Source organism: Drosophila guanche, unplaced genomic scaffold (assembly GCF_900245975.1).
Source record: "Drosophila guanche unplaced genomic scaffold, DGUA_6, whole genome shotgun sequence".
NCBI lineage: Eukaryota > Metazoa > Arthropoda > Insecta > Diptera > Drosophilidae > Drosophila > Drosophila guanche.
The window spans coordinates 133,281-155,671 of NW_022995771.1; the positions used below are offsets into that span (position 1 = coordinate 133,281).

Genomic DNA, 22,391 nt, shown 5'->3' on the forward strand with positions numbered 1-22,391 from the left:
GATTCAATACGGTCCTGATGTATGTTGTACTGAGGGCACCATACACATGAGCCGTATTCTAAAATCGGACGAACAAGCGAGATATAGAGAGTCTTCGTTATATAGGGGTCATCAAATTCCTTTGACCACCTCTTTATAAACCCAAGCACACCCTTGGCTTTATTTACCATGTTAGAAATGTGTTCAGAAAACTTTCACTTGGGGTCTAGTTTAACACCTAGATCATCAACCAATGTAATTCTCTCAAGAGAACTACCGCAGAGGGTGTAAGGAGCCAGGAAGGGGCTGGAGCGATAAAAAGTCATTATATTGCACTTCGAGGCATTAAGTTGTAACATATTTGCACAGCATCATGACTGAAAGCTATTGAGATCAGATTGCAAGCGAGAGTGAAATAAAATGTCCTTATACTGGACACAGAGTTTTACATCATCCGCATACATAAGTACTCGAGAATTTGTCAATACAGAAGGCAGGTCATTAATAAAGAGTGTGAAAAGTAAGGGCCCTAAATGGCTATCCTGTGGTACTCCAGAAGTAACCATAACAGGTAAAGATAAAGAGTTTTTGAAAAGGACCCTTTGAAACACAGGTAGCTAGAAATCCATCTCAAAAGATTAGTCTGAAACCCTAGAAGGCAAGCTTTTGGGCAAGAAGGGAGTAGTTTACAGAATCGAATGCCTTACTGAAGTCAGTGTTAATAACATCCGTCTGCAAGTTACCTTGGAATCCTTTAATGACAAAGATCGTCGCCGTATAAATCCGTGCTGAGCTGCAGATATAAGTGATTTGCAGAGATGCTGCAAGTGCGGAGTTAAAAGTTTCTCGAAAATTGTAGGAATAGCGGATAACTTAGATATACCTCTATAGTTTTTAGCGTCAGATTTACTACCTTTCTTATGGAGAATAATTATAAAGGATTCCTTACAGATGGGGGGAAACCTAGAAGAATGGATGGATAGATTGAATAGTTTACGCAAAGGTCCGCACGGAGACTCTGCACAGTACCTGAGTACACAGCCGGGAACTCCCTCAGGGCATGGTGAAAATACCGGCTTAACTAATTGAAGTTCATGAAGTAAGGAGCTTTCATTACACGAAAGGCGCAAAATTACATTCGACCTTGGTAGACTATATGGATACACATGACCTGGGTAGCTTTCCTGTGAATAGGTTGTTTGAAAAAAATATGCAAAAAGATCGGCGACTGCCTGATCATTGTTTAACGACATATTCAAAAATGATAGCGAGGATATTTGTGCTGACGTTCTACGCTTACTGTTTACAAAGCTGTAAAGCTATTTAGGGTCCTGTGAAAAACGTATCCTGAATCGAAGTAGGTAGTTCCTTTAGCATTGAGCATTAGGAACAGTGAAATTTGACCGAGCTATTAAGTAATTAGAAAGAGAAGAGGGAGAACCAACTTCTTGAGATTTGTTAAATCGTCTCGATTTTAGGTTCTTTAGAATGGATAACTCTTTGGTCAACCAAGGGGGTTTCGCAGATCTAGTCGGACATGAGAGTGGGACACTCGTGTCAACAATTGTGTCAAGAACATTGTAAAAAATGTTTGTGCCTTCAATGACGTCAATCAAAATCCATAATGACGAAAGCAGCGGACGCGTTCAGAAAGCCTACCCGCACGATCCGATACAGTAGGTCCAATATCTACCGACACTTCGAAAGTAGGATGATAGCAGTCTTCAGGTATAGTGAGCGCGAGTGCTCGTGTTAACAACGCTACGGTCGGATCCGAGACAAAGCACAGATCAAGCAATCGACCCAAAGAGTTGTTTACATGGTTGACTTGAGACAGAGACAGGTCTAATAAGCAAAATCATGTCGTGATATGGGCACAAGGTTCTTTGACTCGTTAACCGAAGACAATACACCATACACATGAGCCGTACTCTAAAATCGGACGAACAAGCGAGATATAGAAAGTCTTCGTTATATAGGGGTCATCAAATTCCTTTGACCACCTCTTTATAAACCCAAGCACACCCATGGCTTTATTTACCATGGTAGAAATGTGTTCAGAAAGCTTTAACTTGGGGTCTAGTTTAACACCAAGATCATCAACTTATTTAATTCTCTCAAGAGAACTACCGCAGAGGGTGTAAGGAGCCAGGAAGGGGCTGGAGAGATGAAAAGTCATTACTTTGCACTTCGAGGCATTAAGGTGTAACATACTTGCACAGAACCATGACTGAAAGCTATTGAGATCAGATTGCGAGCGAGATTGAAATGAAATTTTCTTATACTGGACACGGAGCTTAAGTACTCTAGAATTTTGAATACAGAAGGCAGGTCATTAATAAAGAGTGTGAAAAGTAGGGGGCCTAAATAGCTACCCTGTGGTACTCGAGAAGTAACCAAAACAGGTAAAGATAAGGAATTTTTGAAAAAGACCCTTTGGGACCTAGAACACAGGTAGCTAGAAATCCATCTCAAAAGATGGAGCGGAAACCCTAGAAGGTCGAGTCAAGAAGAGAGTCGTTTACAGAATCGAATGATACCGGCTTAACTAATTGAAGTTCATGAAGTAAGGAGCTTTCATTACACGAAAGGCCCAAAATTACATTCGACCTTGGTAGACTATATGGATACACATGACCTGGGTAGCTTTCCTGTGAATAGGTTGTTTGAAAAAAATGTGCAAAAAGATNTTTAACACCAAGATCATCAACTTATTTAATTCTCTCGAGAGAACTACCGCAGAGGGTGTAAGAAGCCAGGAAGGGGCTGGAGAGATGAAAAGTCATTACTTTGCACTTCGAGGCATTAAGGTGTAACATACTTGCACAGAACCATGACTGAAAGCTATTGAGATCAGATTGCGAGCGAGAGTGAAATGAAATTTTCTTATACTGGACACGGAGCTTAAGTACTCTAGAATTTTGAATACAGAAGGCAGGTCATTAATAAAGAGTGTGAAAAGTAGGGGGCCTAAATAGCTACCCTGTGGTACTCGAGAAGTAACCAAAACAGGTAAAGATAAGGAATTTTTGAAAAAGACCCTTTGGGACCTAGAACACAGGTAGCTAGAAATCCATCTCAAAAGATGGAGCGGAAACCCTAGAAGGTCGAGTCAAGAAGAGAGTCGTTTACAGAATCGAATGATACCGGCTTAACTAATTGAAGTTCATGAAGTAAGGAGCTTTCATTACACGAAAGGCCCAAAATGACATTCGACCTTGGTAGACTATATGGATACACATGACCTGGGTAGCTTTCCTGTGAATAGGTTGTTTGAAAAAAATGTGCAAAAAGATCGGCGATTGCCTGATCATTGTTTAACGACATATTCAAAAATGATAGCGAGGATATTTGTGCTGACGTTCTACGCTTACTGTTTACAAAGCTGTAAAGCTATTTAGGGTCCTGTGAAAAACGTATCCTGAATCTAAGTAGGTAGTTCCTTTAGCATTGAGCATTAGGAACAGTGAAATTTGCCCGAGCTATTAAGTAATTAGAAAGAGAAGAGGGAGAACCAACTTCTTGAGATTTGTTAAATAGTCTCGATTTTAGGTTCTTTAGACTGGATAATTTGGATTTGGTCAACCAAGGAGGTTTCGCAGATCTAGTCGGACATGAGAGTGGGACACTCGTGTCAACAATTGTGTCAAGTACATTGTAAAAAATGTTTGTGCCTTCAATGACGTCAATCAAAATCCCTAATTAAGTTATTGAGCCTCGTAAACTCGGCTTTACGAAAGCAGCGGACGAGTTCAGAAAGCCTACCCGCACGATCCGATACAGTAGGTCCAATATCTACCGACACTTCGAAAGTAGGATGATAGCAGTCTTCAGGTATAGTGAGAGTGAGTGCTCGTGTTAACAACGCTACGGTCGGATCCGAGACAAAGCACAGATCAAGCAATCGACCCAAAGAGTTGTTTACATGGTTGACTTGAGACAGAGACAGGTCTAATACGCCATCTATAAAATCATGTCGTGATATGGGCACAAGGTTCTTTGACTCGTTAACCGAAGACCATACAGTAGCTGGCAGGTTGAAATCCCCAAGAACTATTAAATGGTCTTTATCAGATAGCAAGGAAGAAACAGTTATTAAGGCGGACAAGTGCTGCTCGTATATTAATACATCCGAAGTCGGTGGAATATACGAGCAAGTGACATAAATAGACTGGCCGGGAAGAATCAGTCTAACACAGAGGAATTCCAGGTCTTGTGAGACCTGGACTATGAAAAGTTCTGAAGAAAAGTAAGAGTTTACTGCAATCAGAACCCCTCCTCCACGTCGAGACGAACGATCATTCCTAAGAAACGGCTTTAACCAGGTTTCTGTAAACACAATAACATGGGATGAAATGTGAAACTATCCATAAAAAGAGTGCTCAGCTTACTACGTAAGCCTCGAGCATTTTGATAGGCCACAAAGAGGGATGTTAGTTATTTGACTGCAAGGAATTGCAGTGGGAAGAGGTGGATAGAGCAGAGGAGGAATGAGCAGTAGAGTGGTCCTTCACTGGCGTCATACTAGGAATAGTTGTGGGGGGCCTATTTTTCTTCTTAGCCGTAAACTCTTTCACAACCAGGAGCTCTGGCCAAAATTTGGAAGAGCTAATGGTCTCGAAATGAGTTGGAGACACGCTAATCTTGAAAGAGGATATCTCCCTGGCATAAGAGAAATTAAACTTCTCCACGTAGCGTTCTCCGGACGCTACAGTACCAACTGGCTGCATGTTCTCCGAGATGATCGATTCGGTAGCCGAGAGTTGATCACCAGCAGATGTCGTTGCCCTTGGAGTGGCAAACGAAATTAGCTGCTGCACTTGCGGAGTGGACGGAGACAGTTGATCAGCAGCGAGCGGTCGAGGGACAGGCACTTGCAGATCCCGATAAGTGACTTTTTTGCACCTAGGAGACTCATTCAACAGTTTAAAACCGCTGAACACAACCAAGTATTCCATTATTTTTATTATTTATTTTGAATATATAAATAAAAAAATAAATAAAACATTTTTTTCACAAAACAAATAGCAATGGGACAAGTGTGCCGACAAAGTGCTTAAAGCAATGCTTAAAGCGGGATCGAAAACAGATGAGCGCAGAGAGAAGAGAAGAACAGTGAGCGCGCGCAACTGCACAGAAAGTATTAAGAGCGAGAGAGGGAGAACAGTTACTCGAGCTAGAGAGTGAAAGAAGCGCAACTACAGGAGAGAGAAGCTAATAGTTACTTACAAAACGAAAAAGCACAAACTCACAACTAACCGACGCACAAATTAATACGATTCAATTTTAATTTTAAACAAATAATAGGCATGCACTCCCGTATTAGGATATGTAAGAAAAGTTGCAGGCTATTCAGTAATTATAAGAATTATTTCTAAAAAAAACCCGGTTGTTTATCTAAAATATAAAGGAAACTACGAAGCGCAAAACAAAAACACGGCTGGTCACTACGAAATAGAACGAACCGATGGTTATATTATTATTATTCTACTTTTCTTAACTAATTTAGAGAAAATTAATTTTTCGTATAACTGAAAATAAAATTGTTTTACGTGCCTTGCTAAATCGAATCTTACATATTTAACTATCATTGCATAATTTTCGTTTCATCTAGATACAACTTTTTTTAGGATTCGTAAAGGATATTTATACGAATCTACCCAACCATGTAACATCTATTTTTGAAACCTCAAATGATATCTGGTTAGTCGACTTAAAAGAACTAAACTTGGAAAGTCTGTTACCCGAAGCCTATGCTGTTAAAACTATTCATGTCGAAAAACAGCTTGACTCCAATTCTCAGCCGCATATTGTAAGTATGGCGTTTTTTAGTACATTTGTTTTGACCTAATGCAGTATAATGGCTTATTTTTATACCCTATTTCTATACGACTATCTTTTTAAATAGAGAATATTTTGATTCTTAAATAGTATCGTATCATAATATATATTCCAATATTCAGACAATCACGAAATCAAATTTTATACCATGAACTCGAAGAGTAAATAGGAATTTTTTCTCGAGAGTGGATGTACGTTACGCACAGACAGAATCGTTTCCAACCCCATAAAATATATTGTCTGGACGTTGATATGCAATGAAGCCTGTTACGCTCGGAACCCAGCTGAACGCAGCCTCCTTCCACCCAATCGACCGAGTGGCGCTACCGCACGACGCGCGGCGCATGAAACCAAACCGGTCGACAACATGTTGGAAATATAGATGTTAGGCTAATATTCGAGAAAAGTTAGAGCTAAACGCGACTAAAAGGGCTAAACAAGCCAAATTACCAAAATCAAAACAAAAATAAAACAAGAAGGGACGTGTGAGACGCTTCTTAAGCGTCACAACTTGTATACCCGGCACTCAGTCAAAGTACCTGTCCCATATTGTTATACCCGGTACTCGAGGACTAAATAGGGTATATTGTATTTTTGCGAAACACGGTTGGATGTAACGCACAGAAGCAAACGTTTCCTACCCCATAAAGTATATATATTCTTGATCAGCATCAATAGCCGAGTCGATAGAGCCATGTCTGTCTGTCCGTCCGTCTTGTTGAGCGCCTGGATCTAAGAGACTAGAAAAGCTAGAGCTACTACACCCACATCCACAATTTGCAAAATAAGAGAAAATAATATCCCGCAATCCGGATCAGATTGGATCATTATTATAGCCACAATCAATTTGCAGTGGCTAAACCCACCCTGTCCCACAGCTTTTGTTGCTTTTTTTCACATTTTCTCATTCACGCTCTGCTTCTGCAGTGGGCGGTCTCTGCCTCTGCCGCGTCTTTCCTCTGCCGTGGATTTGCAGTGTGTCTCTTTGGGTTCGGAAAAGTTTTCTTCTGTGCGTTGCAGCCATCTACTTTTCCCCTCAAATCCAATATACCCTAACTAACTATAAACTATTCGAGTACCACTATAAAAATGCTTTACCATTTAGTTAGACTATGCAAAACTTATTTTGGTATTTTAAAAATGAGTATAACGACGAGGCGTGCCCAATCAGTGTGGTACGACCGTGAAGCAATGCTTCACACCACTGGAGGCGTCGCTTAGCCAGCTGATATCTTCTCTGGCGCTCAACAGCGAGCAGTTCGGCCACGATGATGACCGCGAAGTTGCTGGTGGCCTCCTAATTGTCCGGGGATAGGAGCATGTATGGCATATAAATGTAGTTGTTTTATAATTGCTTGAAGGCAATGTGAACATTTATTAAGTAATGCTGAACTTATATTTATTAAAGTAGCTCCAAGTTTACATTTGTTAAATAAGGGTATTCTTAATTATGCGCTGATCTCTCCTTCTCGCTGTCGGCTCTCTTAGAGCCGATGGCCGCTCTTTGCAGACGACGACACGACAAAACTACGACCGCTTCGTGTCTCTCTCTTTCCTTCATTTCCTACATAAATGTACATATGTTCATTTTCATTATGCATTATGCATTATTTATGTTCATATATATTTTGCCAAAAAACAGCGACAATTGTTATTACGTCGTCGATGCCGACGGCAAACCCAAATTATGTTACGCACCGCAAGGAAATGAAAAAAAAAAAACGAAAGGGAGTTATTTGTCAAGTTTTAAATTTTTTCTTCATCTTTCATCGAAAACAACAACATTACTCACGCCAACACGCTCTTTTAGCTCGCCACCATCCCCTAGAGCCACACACTGCAGAGTCAGGGCAGAGACGCTGCAGAGGCAGAGGCGTGTCTGCGTGAAGCAGAGTGTGAATGAGAGAATGTGCAAAAAACAAATATAAGCTGCGGGACGGGTTGGGCTTAGCCACTGCAAATTAATTTCTTTATTGTGGATATAATAATGATCCAATCGGATCCTAATTTGGTGATCTGATAGATAGATTAAGTTTTCTTTTATCATCAAAACTATAGGTTTGAGAGGTTTTCGCCCTTTTGCCTGGCTAATTTTTTAAATACACTGGTTTCAGTGTGAGCATACAGCAGTCTGGAGCCAAAATTTGGTGGCTCTAACTCTTATAGTCTCTGAGAACTAGCCGACTAACAAGACGGACAGACTGACAGACGGACGGACGGACAGAAAGACATGGCTCACTCGACTCGGCTATTGATGCTGATCACGAATATATATACTTTATGGGGTCGGAAACGTTTCCTTCTGTGCGTTACATAAAACTGTTATTCCCCATAAATACAATATACCCTATTTACTCTTCGAGTACCGGGTGTAAAAAGAGTTTCGGTTGACCGACTTCGTACTCGGCTCGGCTGCCTCAGCGGCAGAGAAAAAATCCTAACTTACGCGCTCTCTGAAATTTTCCTCGAAGTTTTCTGGTACTGCAGGGTACTGAGTACTGGGTATAAATTTTTTGACGCTTACGAAGCGCCTTAAACGTTCCACCTCGTTATTCAACTCAGTTGTAATTCGGTTAAAATGGACTTCTGTGGCGCCCTTAAATAGCGTCTTTTATATTATACCGTTATCTATACGTAGTTTTTCCATCACTTACATATGTTAAAATATTAAAAATTTAATTATAATTGTTTTTTTTTTCAGTATAACTTACTTCCTCGAGGAATATTATCCCTAAAAGTTTTACAAGAGCTTCCAATTATTGTTGTTTTGATGTATCAGATTTATAAAAATGCAGTCCATCAAGAGGTTTCCGAATTCATACCTTTAATATTGGCCACCATAAATTTACAACCAACGGTCGTACAACGGTAAGTCTACACGTCATGACGTCATTGCCATCAATTGTCGTTTATCTATTACACTGAGCCTCTCACTGCACGATGCAGAATGTGGAATGAGAGAATGTGCAAAAAAAATATTAAAACGAGAAGGGACGTGTGAGACGCTTCTTACGCGTCACAACTTTTATACCCAGCACTCAGTACTACATCTGCACCTTAGCGGTGTTTTGTCAAATTTTAAATTTTTTCTTCATCTTTCATCTACATCTACAACACTTCTTACACCAACACGCTCTTTTAGCTCGCCGCCCTTCCCTAGACCCACACACTACAGACTCGCGGCAGAGGCAGCGCCCTCACACAAAAAAAAACAATTGTAAGCTGCGGGACGGGGTGGGTTAAAAGTCGGCAGAGGCAGAGGGACGGCAGAAGCCGAGTGAAGCAGAAGTAGAGTGTGAATGAGAGAATGTGAAAAGAACAACAAAAGCTGCTGGTCAGGGTGGGTTTAGCCACTGCAAATTAATTTCTTCATTGTGGCTATAAAAATGATCCAATCGGAACTAATGTGGTGATCTGATAGATATGGTCATTCCGTACGGAATGACTTTTTAATTTTCTTTTATCTTAAAAATTTTACCTCTAAGAGGGTTTCGCCCTTTTAAGGGGGCGAGGCTAATTTTTGAAATACTGGTTTCAGTGAGAGCATACAGCAGTCTGGATGCAAAATTTGGTGGCTCTAGCTCTTATAGTCTCTGAGAACTAGCAGACAAAGAAGACGGAAAGACCGACAGTCGGACAGGCAGACATGGCTCTATCGACTCGGCTATTGATGCTGATCAAGAATATATATACTTTATGGGGTCGGCAACGTTTCCTTCTGTGCGTTACATACATCCACTTTGTGCACAAATACAATATACCCTATTTACTCTTCGAGTACCGGGTATAACGAGGAGGATCGTTGTGGGATGCCTGAGCAGCGTCTCTTATTTTATCCACGTTACTTCTCACACTAACACGCTCTTTTAGCTCGTTCTACTCCTCCACAGGGCTCACACTTCACGAGTGTGTCAGTGAGGGAGAGAATGAGCAAGCAAAAGCGGAGTTGTTGGTGGAAGTGGTGGACCTTTAGAACGAAGAAACGAAAAATCTTGTGTACCAACAAGTAGTAAAAAATTGTGCAACCATTGTGCAATATGCCACAGCGAAACGTGGCAGAGTACAGCTTGCTAACAATAAATTAGGATTTAAGTTAAATTATTTATGTGAAACTTAATGCAAATGATTCTCTATTTCAGAAATTCGACTCAGAAAGAAACCTTTGTCGACTTCATGGGAGCACAAATTAAAACATTGTCATTTTTGGCATACATTGTACGAATATTTCAGGTAATTTAAAGATTTATTTCTGTAATTCAACGTGATAATTAAAATTAATTATTTTAAATTTTAGGAAGTGGTTATTGCTAATTCGTTATCTGTAACCAACGGTATGCTCAACCTGATGGGCAATTGTCCCAAAGAAGCAGCACATCTTAGAAAAGAACTATTGATTGCCGCCCGGCATATATTTGCTACAGACTTACGTCAGAGTAAGTTTTTAAATTAAATTTATTTAACTTTGCGCTTCAGGAGAAAGGGAATTTTTCCGACCCTATTGAGAATTTGTGTATTATATTTTTGATCATAATATCTGGTTAAATTGATCTAGGTTCTAGACATATCATATCCATCAGGATCTTCTAGACTACACAATTCTCTCAATCTAAACCGTGTCCAGTGTTTTTGTTGGCATTGCAATTAATAAAATTTGTGTTTCAGTGGTTTTTTTATACCCGGTAATCGAAGAGTAAGTAGGGTAATGCTTTAAAACATGTCACCAACAAGAAACTCGTGAAAAAATTGGAGCAATATCTTTTCGGTTGAAAATTCTGGTTTCTGAGAGCAAGAGGCCACAGAGCTTAAAATGGATTTAAAAAAAATGTCCAAAGATAAGCAAAGCTAGATCTTAAAAGAATATAAATTAAGTGTCTTAAGTCTGAGAAAAAATCCACTTTTGCAAACAAACCATGGGACAAAGTGAATACAAGGTAGAAAAAACACTGGAGTTGGAACAAATATATATGGATATGGAAAGCCAAATTTTTGTTGTTGTTGCTAAAACTTTAGATCTTATCTAAAACGACTACCAAATGAAAAACACAACCCTTTGACACATATTCATATCTAATAATCATTCTGAGACAAGAATCATGGTATGTGCATGCCTTTCGTATTATAGAGGTGGTAAAGTACCCGTTCTGGAATCGATGATGAATCAACATGGCTTTGTTATTATATAATAAAACAATAATGCTGCCTTATATGCAATAGAAAATGCCGTTGTGTCTTCTCATCAGGGAAATGACCCAAAACAGACCAGATAGATGGCCCTAAGGCGTTTTAAAACAGTCACTTATATGCAATGTTTTCTCTTGCTCAGTCTCCAGATATAAACCATATGGAAAATCTATGGGGAACAGTTAAGGAATATGTTTCTCATACGAAATCAAAGAAAAAGTTTGAAATTTGGTGATTCTGCCCAAATACCGGAATAATTCCTTTTCTTTCCAAATATTTCCAACTAAAGCCATCAAAGCATATAATTTTTCTCGGATAAGTTGAATTAAGCATCAAAGTTGATATAATAGTTTTAAAAACCTTCATTAGAACCAGTGTTTAAAAAAAATATCTCAAAGAAAAAAATGATTTTCATGGTGCTATTTTAAACGCCGCAGCCGTATGTATACCAAAAAAAAATAATGACACAATTTTATAATTATTTTTAGAGTTTATTCCATCAATAGACAAATTATTTGATGAAGACTTGCTTATAGGCAAGGGAGTCACATTGGAGTCAATTCGACCTTTGGCATATTCTACGTTGGCAGATCTGGCTCATCATGTTCGTCAGAGTCTAAGTTTGGATGTGTTAATAAAAGCAGTAAATCTGTTCTCAAAAAATGTGCATGATGAGACTCTAGCCGTAGGAATACAAACTATGTCTTGTAAACTTTTATTAAATCTAGTTGATTGCTTACGCCATCACAGTGAACTGGAACCTCAGCGATCGCGACAAATTTTGTCAAAACTTTTGAAGGTGTTTGTGAAAAAATTTGAAACAATTGCCAAAATCCAGCTGCCCTTAATCGTTCAAAAATGGTAAGCTACTAATATATATAATATATAAAATATATAATAATATATAATAATATATAATATATGTACATATATAACTACAGAAAAAGTTAGATTTGTTTTGTTTCCGACCACACAAAGTTTATATATTCCTGCCATACCTGTCATAAACCATATGGAAGCCATCTGCCCGTCCGTCCGTCTGTCCTTCCTTATGAGCGCCTAGTCCTCAGAGACCATAAGAGATAGGGCACCCAAGTTTACCATCCAGACTTCTGTTACCTCACACGGTTAATTTTTTTTTTGAAAATTTCGCCCTGCCCCCTTCTGCCTCCACTAAGGGCGAATTTTGCTGTATTCACAATTTTGAAGATAAGAGAATGACCATATCTTTTACATCACCGAATTGGGATTACCCTGGATCATTATTATAGCCAGAATGAAGAAATTAATTTGCAGTGGCTACTTCCACCCCTTGCAGCAGCTTTGTTTTGTTTTTGCACATTCTTTCTGGAGTGAGAAGTGATGTATATGTAGAATTGTAGTAATTGTAGAGTGTACAAATAAACACTAAGGTACACTTATACTGACTGAGTACCGGGTATAAAAGTTGTGACGCATACGAAGCGTCGCAAACGTTCCTACTCGTTTTGTTAGATGCGAAGCTTTTTTGGCACCTACATTTATCCAAAACAGAATAAGAACAAATTTAAAATTTATAATTGTCACTGCTCGACACGTTTTTGCCGCTTTGATCCAGACTAACTTTTTCTGAAAGACATGGGGCTTAGAAACGGGTTTTTGATAATATTTTTTATACCCGGTACTCGAAGAGTAAATATTTGTGGGGAATAACGGTTGTTATTGAAGGAAACGTTTCCGACCCCATAAAGTATATATATTCTTGACCAGCATCAATAGCCGAGTCGATTGAGCCATGTCTGTCTGTCCGTCCGTCTGTCCGTCTTGTTTGTCAGCTAGTTCTCAGAGACTATAAGAGCTAGAGCCACCAAATTTTGGCTCCAGACTATTTGGCTATTTCGAAAGTTAGCCCCGCCCCCTTCCGCCTCCGCAAAAGGGCGAAAACCTCCCAAACCTACAATTTTGAAGAAAACTATTTCGACTATAAGCAATTTCGTAGGGAATGGCCATATCTATCAGATCACCAAATTGGGATCCGATTGGATCATTATTATAGCCACAATGAAGAAATTAATTTCCAGTGGCTAAAACCCACCCAGTCCCGCAGCTTATATTTGTTTTTTGCACATTCTCTCATTCACACTATGCTTCGCGCAGTGTGACACGTCTCTGCCTCTGCAGCGTCTCTGCCGTGACTCTGCAGTGTGTGCCTCTAGGGGAGGGTGCCGAGCTAAAGGAGCGTGTTGGTGTGAGTAGTGTTGTAGATGTAGATGACACATGAAGAAAAAATGTTAAATTTGACAAAACACCGCTAAGGTGCAGCAGTAGTACTGAGTGCAGGGTATAAAAGTTGTGACGCGTAAGAAGCGTCTCACACGTTCCTTCTCGTTTTTGTTTTGATCTTGGTAATTTTGCTTGTTTTGCTCCTTTAGTCCCGTTTAGCTCTAACTTTCCTCGAATATTAGTCTAACATCTATATTTCCAACATGTTCTCAACCGGTTCGGTTTCACGCTCAGCGCGTCGTGCGGTAGCGCCCCTCGGTCTGTTGGGTGGGAGGAGGGCTGCGTTCAGCTGGGTTCCGCGCGTAACAGGCTTTGGCTTGGTGTCACATGGGCCACTTGATTGTGCAGTCATTGCATATCAAAGACAATAATAAAACATATAACATATAATTTTATAATACATATAATCTATATTCTACATATAAAGAAGTCTCCTCTCACGGTGTTTGTGACAGAACTAATGACATTTCTGTGTTATATTAAGGAGGTACGCGGATCGGATGTAAACTATTTTTCCTCTGCTTATAACCAATTTTCACCTTTTAATCGCGGTTCCAGTGTTTTTGATAAAGGTGGCTTTACGGATCGACCGATTCTTATACAATTTTTGTTGCAGATTAAGGTGTGCCAGGTTGTAATTATACCCGGTACTCGAAGAATAAATAGGGTATTTTGTATTTGTGCACAAAGTGGATGTATGTAATACACAGACGGAGACGTTTCCGACCCCATAAAGTATATATATTCTTGATGAGCATAAATAGCCGAGTCGATTGAGCCATGTCTATCTGTCCGTCCGTCCTGATGAGCGCCTAGTACTCAGAGACTATAAGAGCTAGAGACACCAAATTTTGCATACAGACTTTTGTATGCTCATACTGTTACAAGTGTATTTCAAAAATGAGCCACGCTCTCTTCCGCCCCCGCAAAAGTGCGATAACCTCCCACAGAACCTACAATTTTGTAGTTAAAAGAAAACTAAAACCATATCTATCAGATCACCAAATTGGGATCCGATTGGATCATTATTATATCCACAATGAAGAAATTAATTTCCAGTGGCGAAACCCACCCCGTCCCGCAGCCTATATTTGTTTGTTTCACATTCTCTCATTCACACTCTGCTTCTGCTGTATGCGGCCACTGCCTCTGCCGCGGGTCTGCAGTGTGTGGGTCTAGGGAAGGGGAGCGAGCTAAAGGAGCGTGTTGGTGGGAGAAGTGTTGTAGATGTAGATGACAGATGAAGAAAAAATTTAAAATTTGACAGAACACCGATAAGGTCCAGATGTAATACTGAGTGCCGGGTATAAAAGTTGTGACGCGTCTCACACGTCCCTTCTCGTTTTTTGTTATTTTAATTGTAATTTTATTCAAATTTTTTTGTGGGAACATTCAGGATGCAAAAGCGTTGTTGCACCTTCGAACAGAAAGGGCAGACGATTCTAGAAAATAATGTGCATATCGTCTTTGCTTGAAAATCTATTACAAGAGGTGCGAAATGAACGAAATCAACATAGTCAATTGGAAAGGGGACAATAGCGACTGCTCAAAATTGACAGTCAAACAAAATTACCAACTACGCCAACCAAACTCTAAATTGAGTTAGATGAAACAAAGAAAAGTACAACTTCCTGAAATTGAGGCACCACCCTAAACATTTAAAGTCTGCTCATCGCACAGATCATTAAAAGGAATGTACGGAGTAAAACATTTAGATTTTTGTTGTTTATTAAGTAGGTCACCACACAATTAACTTATATGGTCGTGATTTTAATGTGTCTGTTTATGGATTAAGTAGGGATTTGCTTTATTTATCAGAATGTTTTGTGACATCTGAGTACATCGAACAAATCATGCAAAATTGATACGAAATACTAAAGCACAAAAATCGAATCGAACAAGAAAATTTGCGTGAGTCTCAATTCGTCTCACATTCCAATACGACCCAGATATTGAATATTATACTCATCAGAAAGTATTGACAAGTGCGATGGGTCAAGACCCTCCCTCCCCATTGCACTATGGGTAAAAACCCCGTTTTTTTGGCATTAGTCAAAAAAATAGAGCTAGAGCTCTACAAATTGGCAAGGATGTTCGTTAAACTAAAGTAGAATTGGGAAAAAAAATTAGTCTTTTGGAACCCGCATACCTACCTCTCGCCCCCATACGAACTGGATCCCATTTAAGTCACATTTATTATAAAAAAATTTATTCAAAAGATTAATTAAGGTAAAAGATCTTTTAAAACATATAAAAATAAAAAAATTAAACTTAAAAAAAGTGTATTTGGTTGACTGATTGAATGAATGATTGTTTGGTTAAAAATAATTTGATTGGAATCGCTCCAACGTGCGATTGCATATCGCTCAGTACTTGTTTACCTAAACAATAAATGGGATTATTTTCGTTTAAATTTTAATAGTTTCATCTTTAGTTAGTCAGTTTTCGTCAATACTTTTTAAAGTACAACATCTTATTGCGTCTGCTTCGCGAGTGTTTTTGCAGTACTGCACAAGTAAACTCATAGGCATCTGCAAAATTCAAAATTTTCCGAAAAGGGGCAAAAACGGCAATTGCCCGTAGATGTTGTAGATGTAGATGACAGATGAAGAAAAAATTTAAAATTTGACAAAACACCGCTAAGGTGCAGATGTAGTACTGAGTGCCGGGTATAAATGTTGTGACGGGTAAGAAGCGTCTCCCACGTCCCTTCTCGCTATGCCCTGTACTCGATGGCAGAACATTTTTTAAATAATTTTTAATATCTGGTATTCATGTTTTTAACCCTGTTTTTAGAGGTAGTGCTTCTTTTTTCACAAAACTGAAGTATCTTACATCTGCCTGTAATGAATTTAAACATTATTTAAAGCTAATGAATGCATCTATGAAGTGTACCCAAACACTTTGTGGTTGTAGCTTACCGTTTGGGAAATATTAAGAAGCAACAAAATAATTCTTTAAACAAATGTAAAGCCCTCAGTCTATCAGAAAAATTCGGCTTAGTTCGAAGCGGAAAAAATATGGATTTTGTCGAGTAGTGTTATTTAGTAGTGTTAGTGGTGCAGTGTAACATCTTTCAGGTAGAATAAAAAGTAAATAATGTGACGCACAATTATTTTTGTTGGTACATTTTATTAGGTATGTACATATGTATGTGTATTCAGTTTTATCAATACTTAATATAAAGTGTATAAAACCATATTTCCAAAACCACTTATGGGTTGTTTTCCATCTTTTCGTAGTGAATCCCAAAATTAACGTCAATTTTGTAATGTTTATAGCCAGAATGAAAAAATACATTCGAAGTTGACTCACCTTTCTCTGACGCAATTGCAGTCTCTATTAAATTACTTCGCTCAATGATATTCGAATGTGATTTTGTGAGCTCATATGCTTTGAAGATATCAGTAAGACAAAAACAAAAGACTACCGTTAGCCTTTAAAGAGATCATATTGATTTGGTTTACTGACAGGTCGTCTAAAAGTTTAAGTAGCTGATGCAAAATATATTTTTAAAATCATCAATATTACTTAAAATATACATGTATTTGATTTTCAGCAAAGGACAGTCTACCTCTGGGGCACCAAATAATTTTCAAGGAAACTCAACATTAATTAATTTGCCAGAACTAAAAGATGTATGTACTCTAAACAATAATTTATACTTAAATAATATAAAACATATATATTTTTTTTCTTACAAGGATCAGCTGTCAAGTGAACAAGCTAAGGCATCGGCATCTGGGGCTCAATGGGTGTGTTCAGTAAATGTTGCTGAGTTCCGAAGCTTAGTCAAAACGCTCGTCGGTGGAGTTAAAACAATTACATGGGGCTTTTTCAATTCAAAAGTATGTTTCAAATCTTTTTTTAAATTTTACTTTCTCTAATAACTTGTACAGTTTCAGATATGTGAGACAAGTCTTGTTACGCAAGAAAAGCTTTTTAATCCAGAGATTTTATGTGTATATATTGACTTAGTTCATTATGCAATGGAGGCTTTAGATATTTATACAATTAACGTTAATCCAAACCAACAGCGAACCTCAGGATTAATATCCAGAAGTAAAGAAGAAAAAGAAGTTTTGGAGCATTTCAGTGGCATTGTAAGTACAAAAGTTTTTCATTTGACCATTTAGTCAGCATATGGCTATTCCCTATTTAATGGGATCGAAATAGCATTCTTCCAAAACAACCTCATTTTTACTTACGCAAAACCAAAACCATAAAGTTTATGGGTAGTTTTTATCCACGGTACTTGAAGAGTAAATAGGGTATATTGTATTTGTGCACAAAAGTGGATGTACATATGTAAAGAACAGAAGGAAAAGTTTCCGACACCATAAAGTATTTATATTCTTGATCAGCATCAATTGCCATGTCTGTCTGTCCGTTCGTCTGTCCGTCTTGTTTGTCGGCTAGTTTTCAGAGACTATAAGAGCTAGAGCCACCAAATGTTGTCTCCTGTGAAATCACACTAATACAAGAAGGGACGTGTGAGACGCTTCTAACGCGTCACAACTTTTATACCCGGTGCTCAGTAGAGCATCTGTACCTTAACGGTTTTTGTTTTTAATTTTACATTTTTTCTACATCTTTCATCTATATCACTTATCACGCACGCTCCTTTAGCTCGCCCCCCCCTCCCCTAGTACCGTACACTGCAAAAGAGAATGTGCAAAAAAAAAGCTTCGGGACGGGGTGGGTTTTGCCACTGAAAATTAATTTTTTCATTCTGGCTATAATAATGATCCAATCTGATACCAATTCGGTGATCTGATAGATATGGTCCTTCCCTACAGGTACATATGTACGTATCCTGATTGTGATACACATTTACAGCTGTGAAAAAAATAATAGCACCACCGACACAATAAATTTTCAAATAGTTGCCCAACTCACAGTTTTAACTTTAAGGAAACTTGAAGCACATTTTTAGAAAGGGAAGACTCTTACATCAAATCTGGGAACAACAAAAACGTATCTTTTGTACGGCTTTTAAGTTATTTTAAAAACTAGTGAAACTGGTAAAATTAGGCGATCAAAATAATAGCACCACTTTCGCAAAATGGATTTAAAATTTATAAAATGACCAACAAGTAGCGAATTTCTTAGTCCAGGCATAGCTTTTGGGGAGTTTTAGTGCAGGACTCTTAAATTTTTGATCAAAGTGATCCCACAGTGGTTGGTTTGGAAGCAGCAACTGCCTTTTGGATGACGGAACACAAATTATCGATGGATTTCACGTCAGGCGACTGTGCGGCCACTTTAAAACGTTCAGTGTTTGGCCCCGAACCACTCCTTTGCTTTCATACTTGGGGTATTTATCGGTTGAAAGACCCATACTAGTGGCATTGCATATTCTGCAAACGGTAGCATTACCGTCTTCATGATATCCATGCATACGTGCTGATCCTTGCTGGTTTTTATTCAATATATTGAACCATAGTAAGAGAAGCAGGCCTATACCATTACATTAAACCTTTTATTCTTAACGGGTTTCTTTGGTGTACTGGTGTTCCTTGGACGACTTAAGTAGGATCGATATCCCTTTTCAGTAAATAAAACACTTTTTACTCATCTGGCATTAGCATTTTCCTTCATTATTGGGATGTGCAATTGGCATGCTCATTTTCAAACTTCATGTGCTTAGTAATATGTCTGGCGTTTATAAATGGTAGCTTTCTTGGGCTGCAGGCTTTTAGAATATGCTGGCTAACAAATGTCCGAACTGTCTAACCCATCGCTTTTATTTTAGGATCTTATTTAAGCTCGGTAGAAGGCTTGAAGAGAATCTTCTTGCTCTCTTGCATCAGACTATTGACCTGAAAAGGGGTCACATATCGTTTTCGTCCACGTGTTTCAAAGTGTTCTTCATAGTTTAAGACGTTTTCAATTATTTTAATGAAGTTTCCTACCAATTGAACAAGATTTTTACGGCTATCAACTTTTTGCAAAAGGTCGCGCTTTTCAGACATTTCACAGCTTCCCACGTCTTATTGTAATGTTTAATATTAGCTTTTATGATATGATCAATTCCGCGAAATTATGGAGATTCACTTAAAAAGGGGCTAATGGTGCTATTATTTTTTTCGCCGTTTTTGGGCAATTTTCCTTAAAGTTCAAAAAAAACGAGAAGGGACGCTTCTTACGCGTCACAACTTTTATACCCGGCACTCAGTACTAAATCTGCACCTTATCGGTTAATTGTCAAATTTTAGATATTTACACCCGGTACTCGAAGAGTAAATAGGTTATATTGTATTTGTGAGGAATAACGGTTGTATGTAACGCACAGAAGGAAACGTTTCGGAATCCATAAAGTATATATATTCTTGATCAGCATCAATAGCCGAGTTGATTGAGCCATGTCTGTCTGTCCGAACGTCCGTCCTTAAGAGCGCCTGGATCTCAGAGACTATAAAAGCTAGAGCCACGAAGTTTTGCATCCAGACTTCCGTATGCTCACACTGTTACAAGTGTATTTCAAAAATGAGACCCGCCCCCTCAAAAGGGCGAAATCCTCCCAAACCTAAAATTTTGAAGATAAAAGAAAACTAAAAACGCCATTCCATAGGAAATTACCATATCTATAAGATCACCGAATTGGACCGATTGGAACATTATTATAGCCACAATAAATAAATAAATTTTCAGTGGCTAAACACACCCTGTCCCGCAGCTTTTGTTGTTACTTTTGCACATTCTCTCATTTACACTCTGCTTCCTGCAGTGTGCGGCACCTGCCTCTGCCTCGTCTCTGCCTCTGCCATGACTCTGCAGTGTTTGGCTCTAGGGAAGGGGGCGAGCTAAAGGAGCGTGTTGGCGTGAGAAGCGTTGTAAATGTAGATGACAGATGAAGAAAAAAATTTAAAATTTGACCAATAACCGCTTGAGTACAAGTGTAGTACTGAGTGACGGGTATAAAAGTTGTGACGCGTAAGAAGCGTCTCACAGGTCCCTTCTCGTTTAATCTTGTGTGTGTGTGTGTAAACAGTGTGAGCATACAGAAGTCTGGATGCAAAATTTTGTGGCTCTAGCTTGTATGGTCTCTGAGATCCAGGCGCTCAACACGACGGACGGACAGACGTACAGACGGACGGACAGACAGATATGGCTCAATCGACTCGGCTTTTGAGGCTGATCAAGAATATATATACTTTGTGGGGTCGGAAACCTTTCCTTCTGTGTGTTACATACATTCAATTTGTGTCCAAATACAATATACCCTATTTACTCTTCGAGTACCGGGTAAAAATTTTTATTTTTACACAAATAACACTCGCGTGTTAGGACACGTTAAAGTTGTAAGGCATTCAGTAAACCATTTTAGAGTTATTTTGAAATAAACACCGGTCGATTATGCAAAATAGAAAAGAAGTACGGAGCGCAAAACAAAAAAACGTCTTGTCACTACGACATAGAACGAACGATTTGACTATTCTTTGTAGGATCGGAAACATTTCCTTCTGTGCCTTACGCACATTGCTTCGAAAACAAATACAATATACTCTCTTTGCTCTTCATGCACTGGGTATAAAAAAGACTCTACCTAAAACGAGAAGGGACGTGTGAGACGCTTCTTACGCGTCACAACTTTTATACCCGGCACTCAGTACTACATCTGCACGTTAGCGGTTATTTGTCAAATTTTAAATTTTTTCTTCATCTGTCATCGACATCAACAACACTACTCACGCCAACACTTTCCTTTAGCTCGCCACCCTACCCTAGAGCCACACACTCCAGAGTCATGGCAGAGATCCAAGAAACCTATTCCCAGGAAAGCTACCCAGGTCATATGTATCCATATAGTTTACCAAGGTCGAATGGCATTTTCTGCCCTTTGTTTAATGATCCTTAATGCTCCTTACTTCATGAACTTCAATTAGTTAAGCCGTTATTTTCACCGGGCCCTAACGGAGTTCCCGGCTGTGTACTCAGGTACTGTGCCGAGTCTCTGTGCGGACCTTTGCTTAAACTATTCACTCTATCCATCCATTTCTCTAACTTTCCCCCCATCTGGAAGGAATCCTTTATAATTCCTCTCCATAAGAATGGTAGGAAGTCTGACGCTAAAAACTATAGAGGTATATCTAAGTTATCCGCTATTCCTAAAATGTTAGAGAAACTTTTAACTCCGCACTTGCAGAATCTTTGCAAATCACTTATCCAGCTCAGCACGGTTCGGTTAATCGCGCCTCGCGTCATGCGGCAGCGCCCCTCGGTCGGTTGGGCGGGAGGAGGGTCTGCGAATAGGTTGTAATTTTTAATGACGACTTTAGAGTTTTTGACGAAATTAGCATTGCTTGAACTGTCAGTTGTTGACATACAATAATATTCATCTGTGTGTGTACTATTTTATCCATTATCCCATACGGATGCCCTTATGAAGCCTGCAATCCGTCTGGGACTAATTGTAGACATGTCCGAAATGTCATTTAGAAAAGGAGCGCCCAAGTATTGGAGTCTCCTTCTACTGAGAGCCGGGCAGGAGCAGAACAGGTGTTCCACAGTCTCCTCCTCGTCCTCATCTCGACAGCTTCGACAGAAATCGTTATATGGGGCGCCCAGCCTGTTTGCATGTGTGCCTATTAGCCAGTGTCCCGTAAGGGAGCGTATGACTGAGCTGCACCTACTCCTACTGAGTTTGCAGAGCTCATCGGTGCGCTTCCTATTAATGTTAGGCCCTGTTTGCCGAGTTATGCGACATAGTGGCACAGTTTGCAATCTGTCATTTATTAGTTGTTTAAAATGTTCTTTTATTTTGAGCTTGCAGGTGGCCATTGGCATACGAATATCCTCCTTATCATTGAGAAGGGGGATTGTTGTTCCAGCTCTGGCCAGCTCGTCTGCTATACAGTTGCCTTCAATGTCCTGGTGGCCCGGTACCCATATTAGGCTGATGACGAACTGATAAGCCATCTCATGAAGAGATTTGCGACAGTTTGCCACGGTAGACGAGCTTGTTGTTATCGCATTCAGTGATTTGATTGCAGCTTGGCTATCACTATAGATATTTATGTGAGTTGCCGCAGGGGTTAGTTCCTGAAGACAGCTCAAAGCTTCCTTGATCGCTATGACCTCTGCTTGGAAGACACTGCAGTGATCCGGGAGCCTGAAGGAGTTAC

General features: G+C 39.2%; 1 protein-coding gene across 3 annotated transcripts in view; it reads left to right on the forward strand.

Annotated features, from left to right (window-relative positions):
* The window catches only part of LOC117591308 (transcription-associated protein 1), a 74,521-nt gene that overhangs the window by 7,576 nt on the left and 44,554 nt on the right, over positions 1-22,391 (forward strand). Inside the window, exons 3-10 of one of the 3 annotated variants that reach the window (XM_034284512.1) lie at positions 5,594-5,791; positions 8,522-8,688; positions 9,960-10,050; positions 10,115-10,253; positions 11,490-11,862; positions 16,823-16,901; positions 16,968-17,111; positions 17,163-17,366. In XM_034284512.1, coding sequence (XP_034140403.1) covers positions 5,594-5,791; positions 8,522-8,688; positions 9,960-10,050; positions 10,115-10,253; positions 11,490-11,862; positions 16,823-16,901; positions 16,968-17,111; positions 17,163-17,366 — 1,395 coding nt within the window. The remainder of the gene's footprint in view (positions 1-5,593; positions 5,792-8,521; positions 8,689-9,959; positions 10,051-10,114; positions 10,254-11,489; positions 11,863-16,822; positions 16,902-16,967; positions 17,112-17,162; positions 17,367-22,391) is intronic. The other 2 variants (XM_034284514.1, XM_034284513.1) reach the window with 2 other exon arrangements.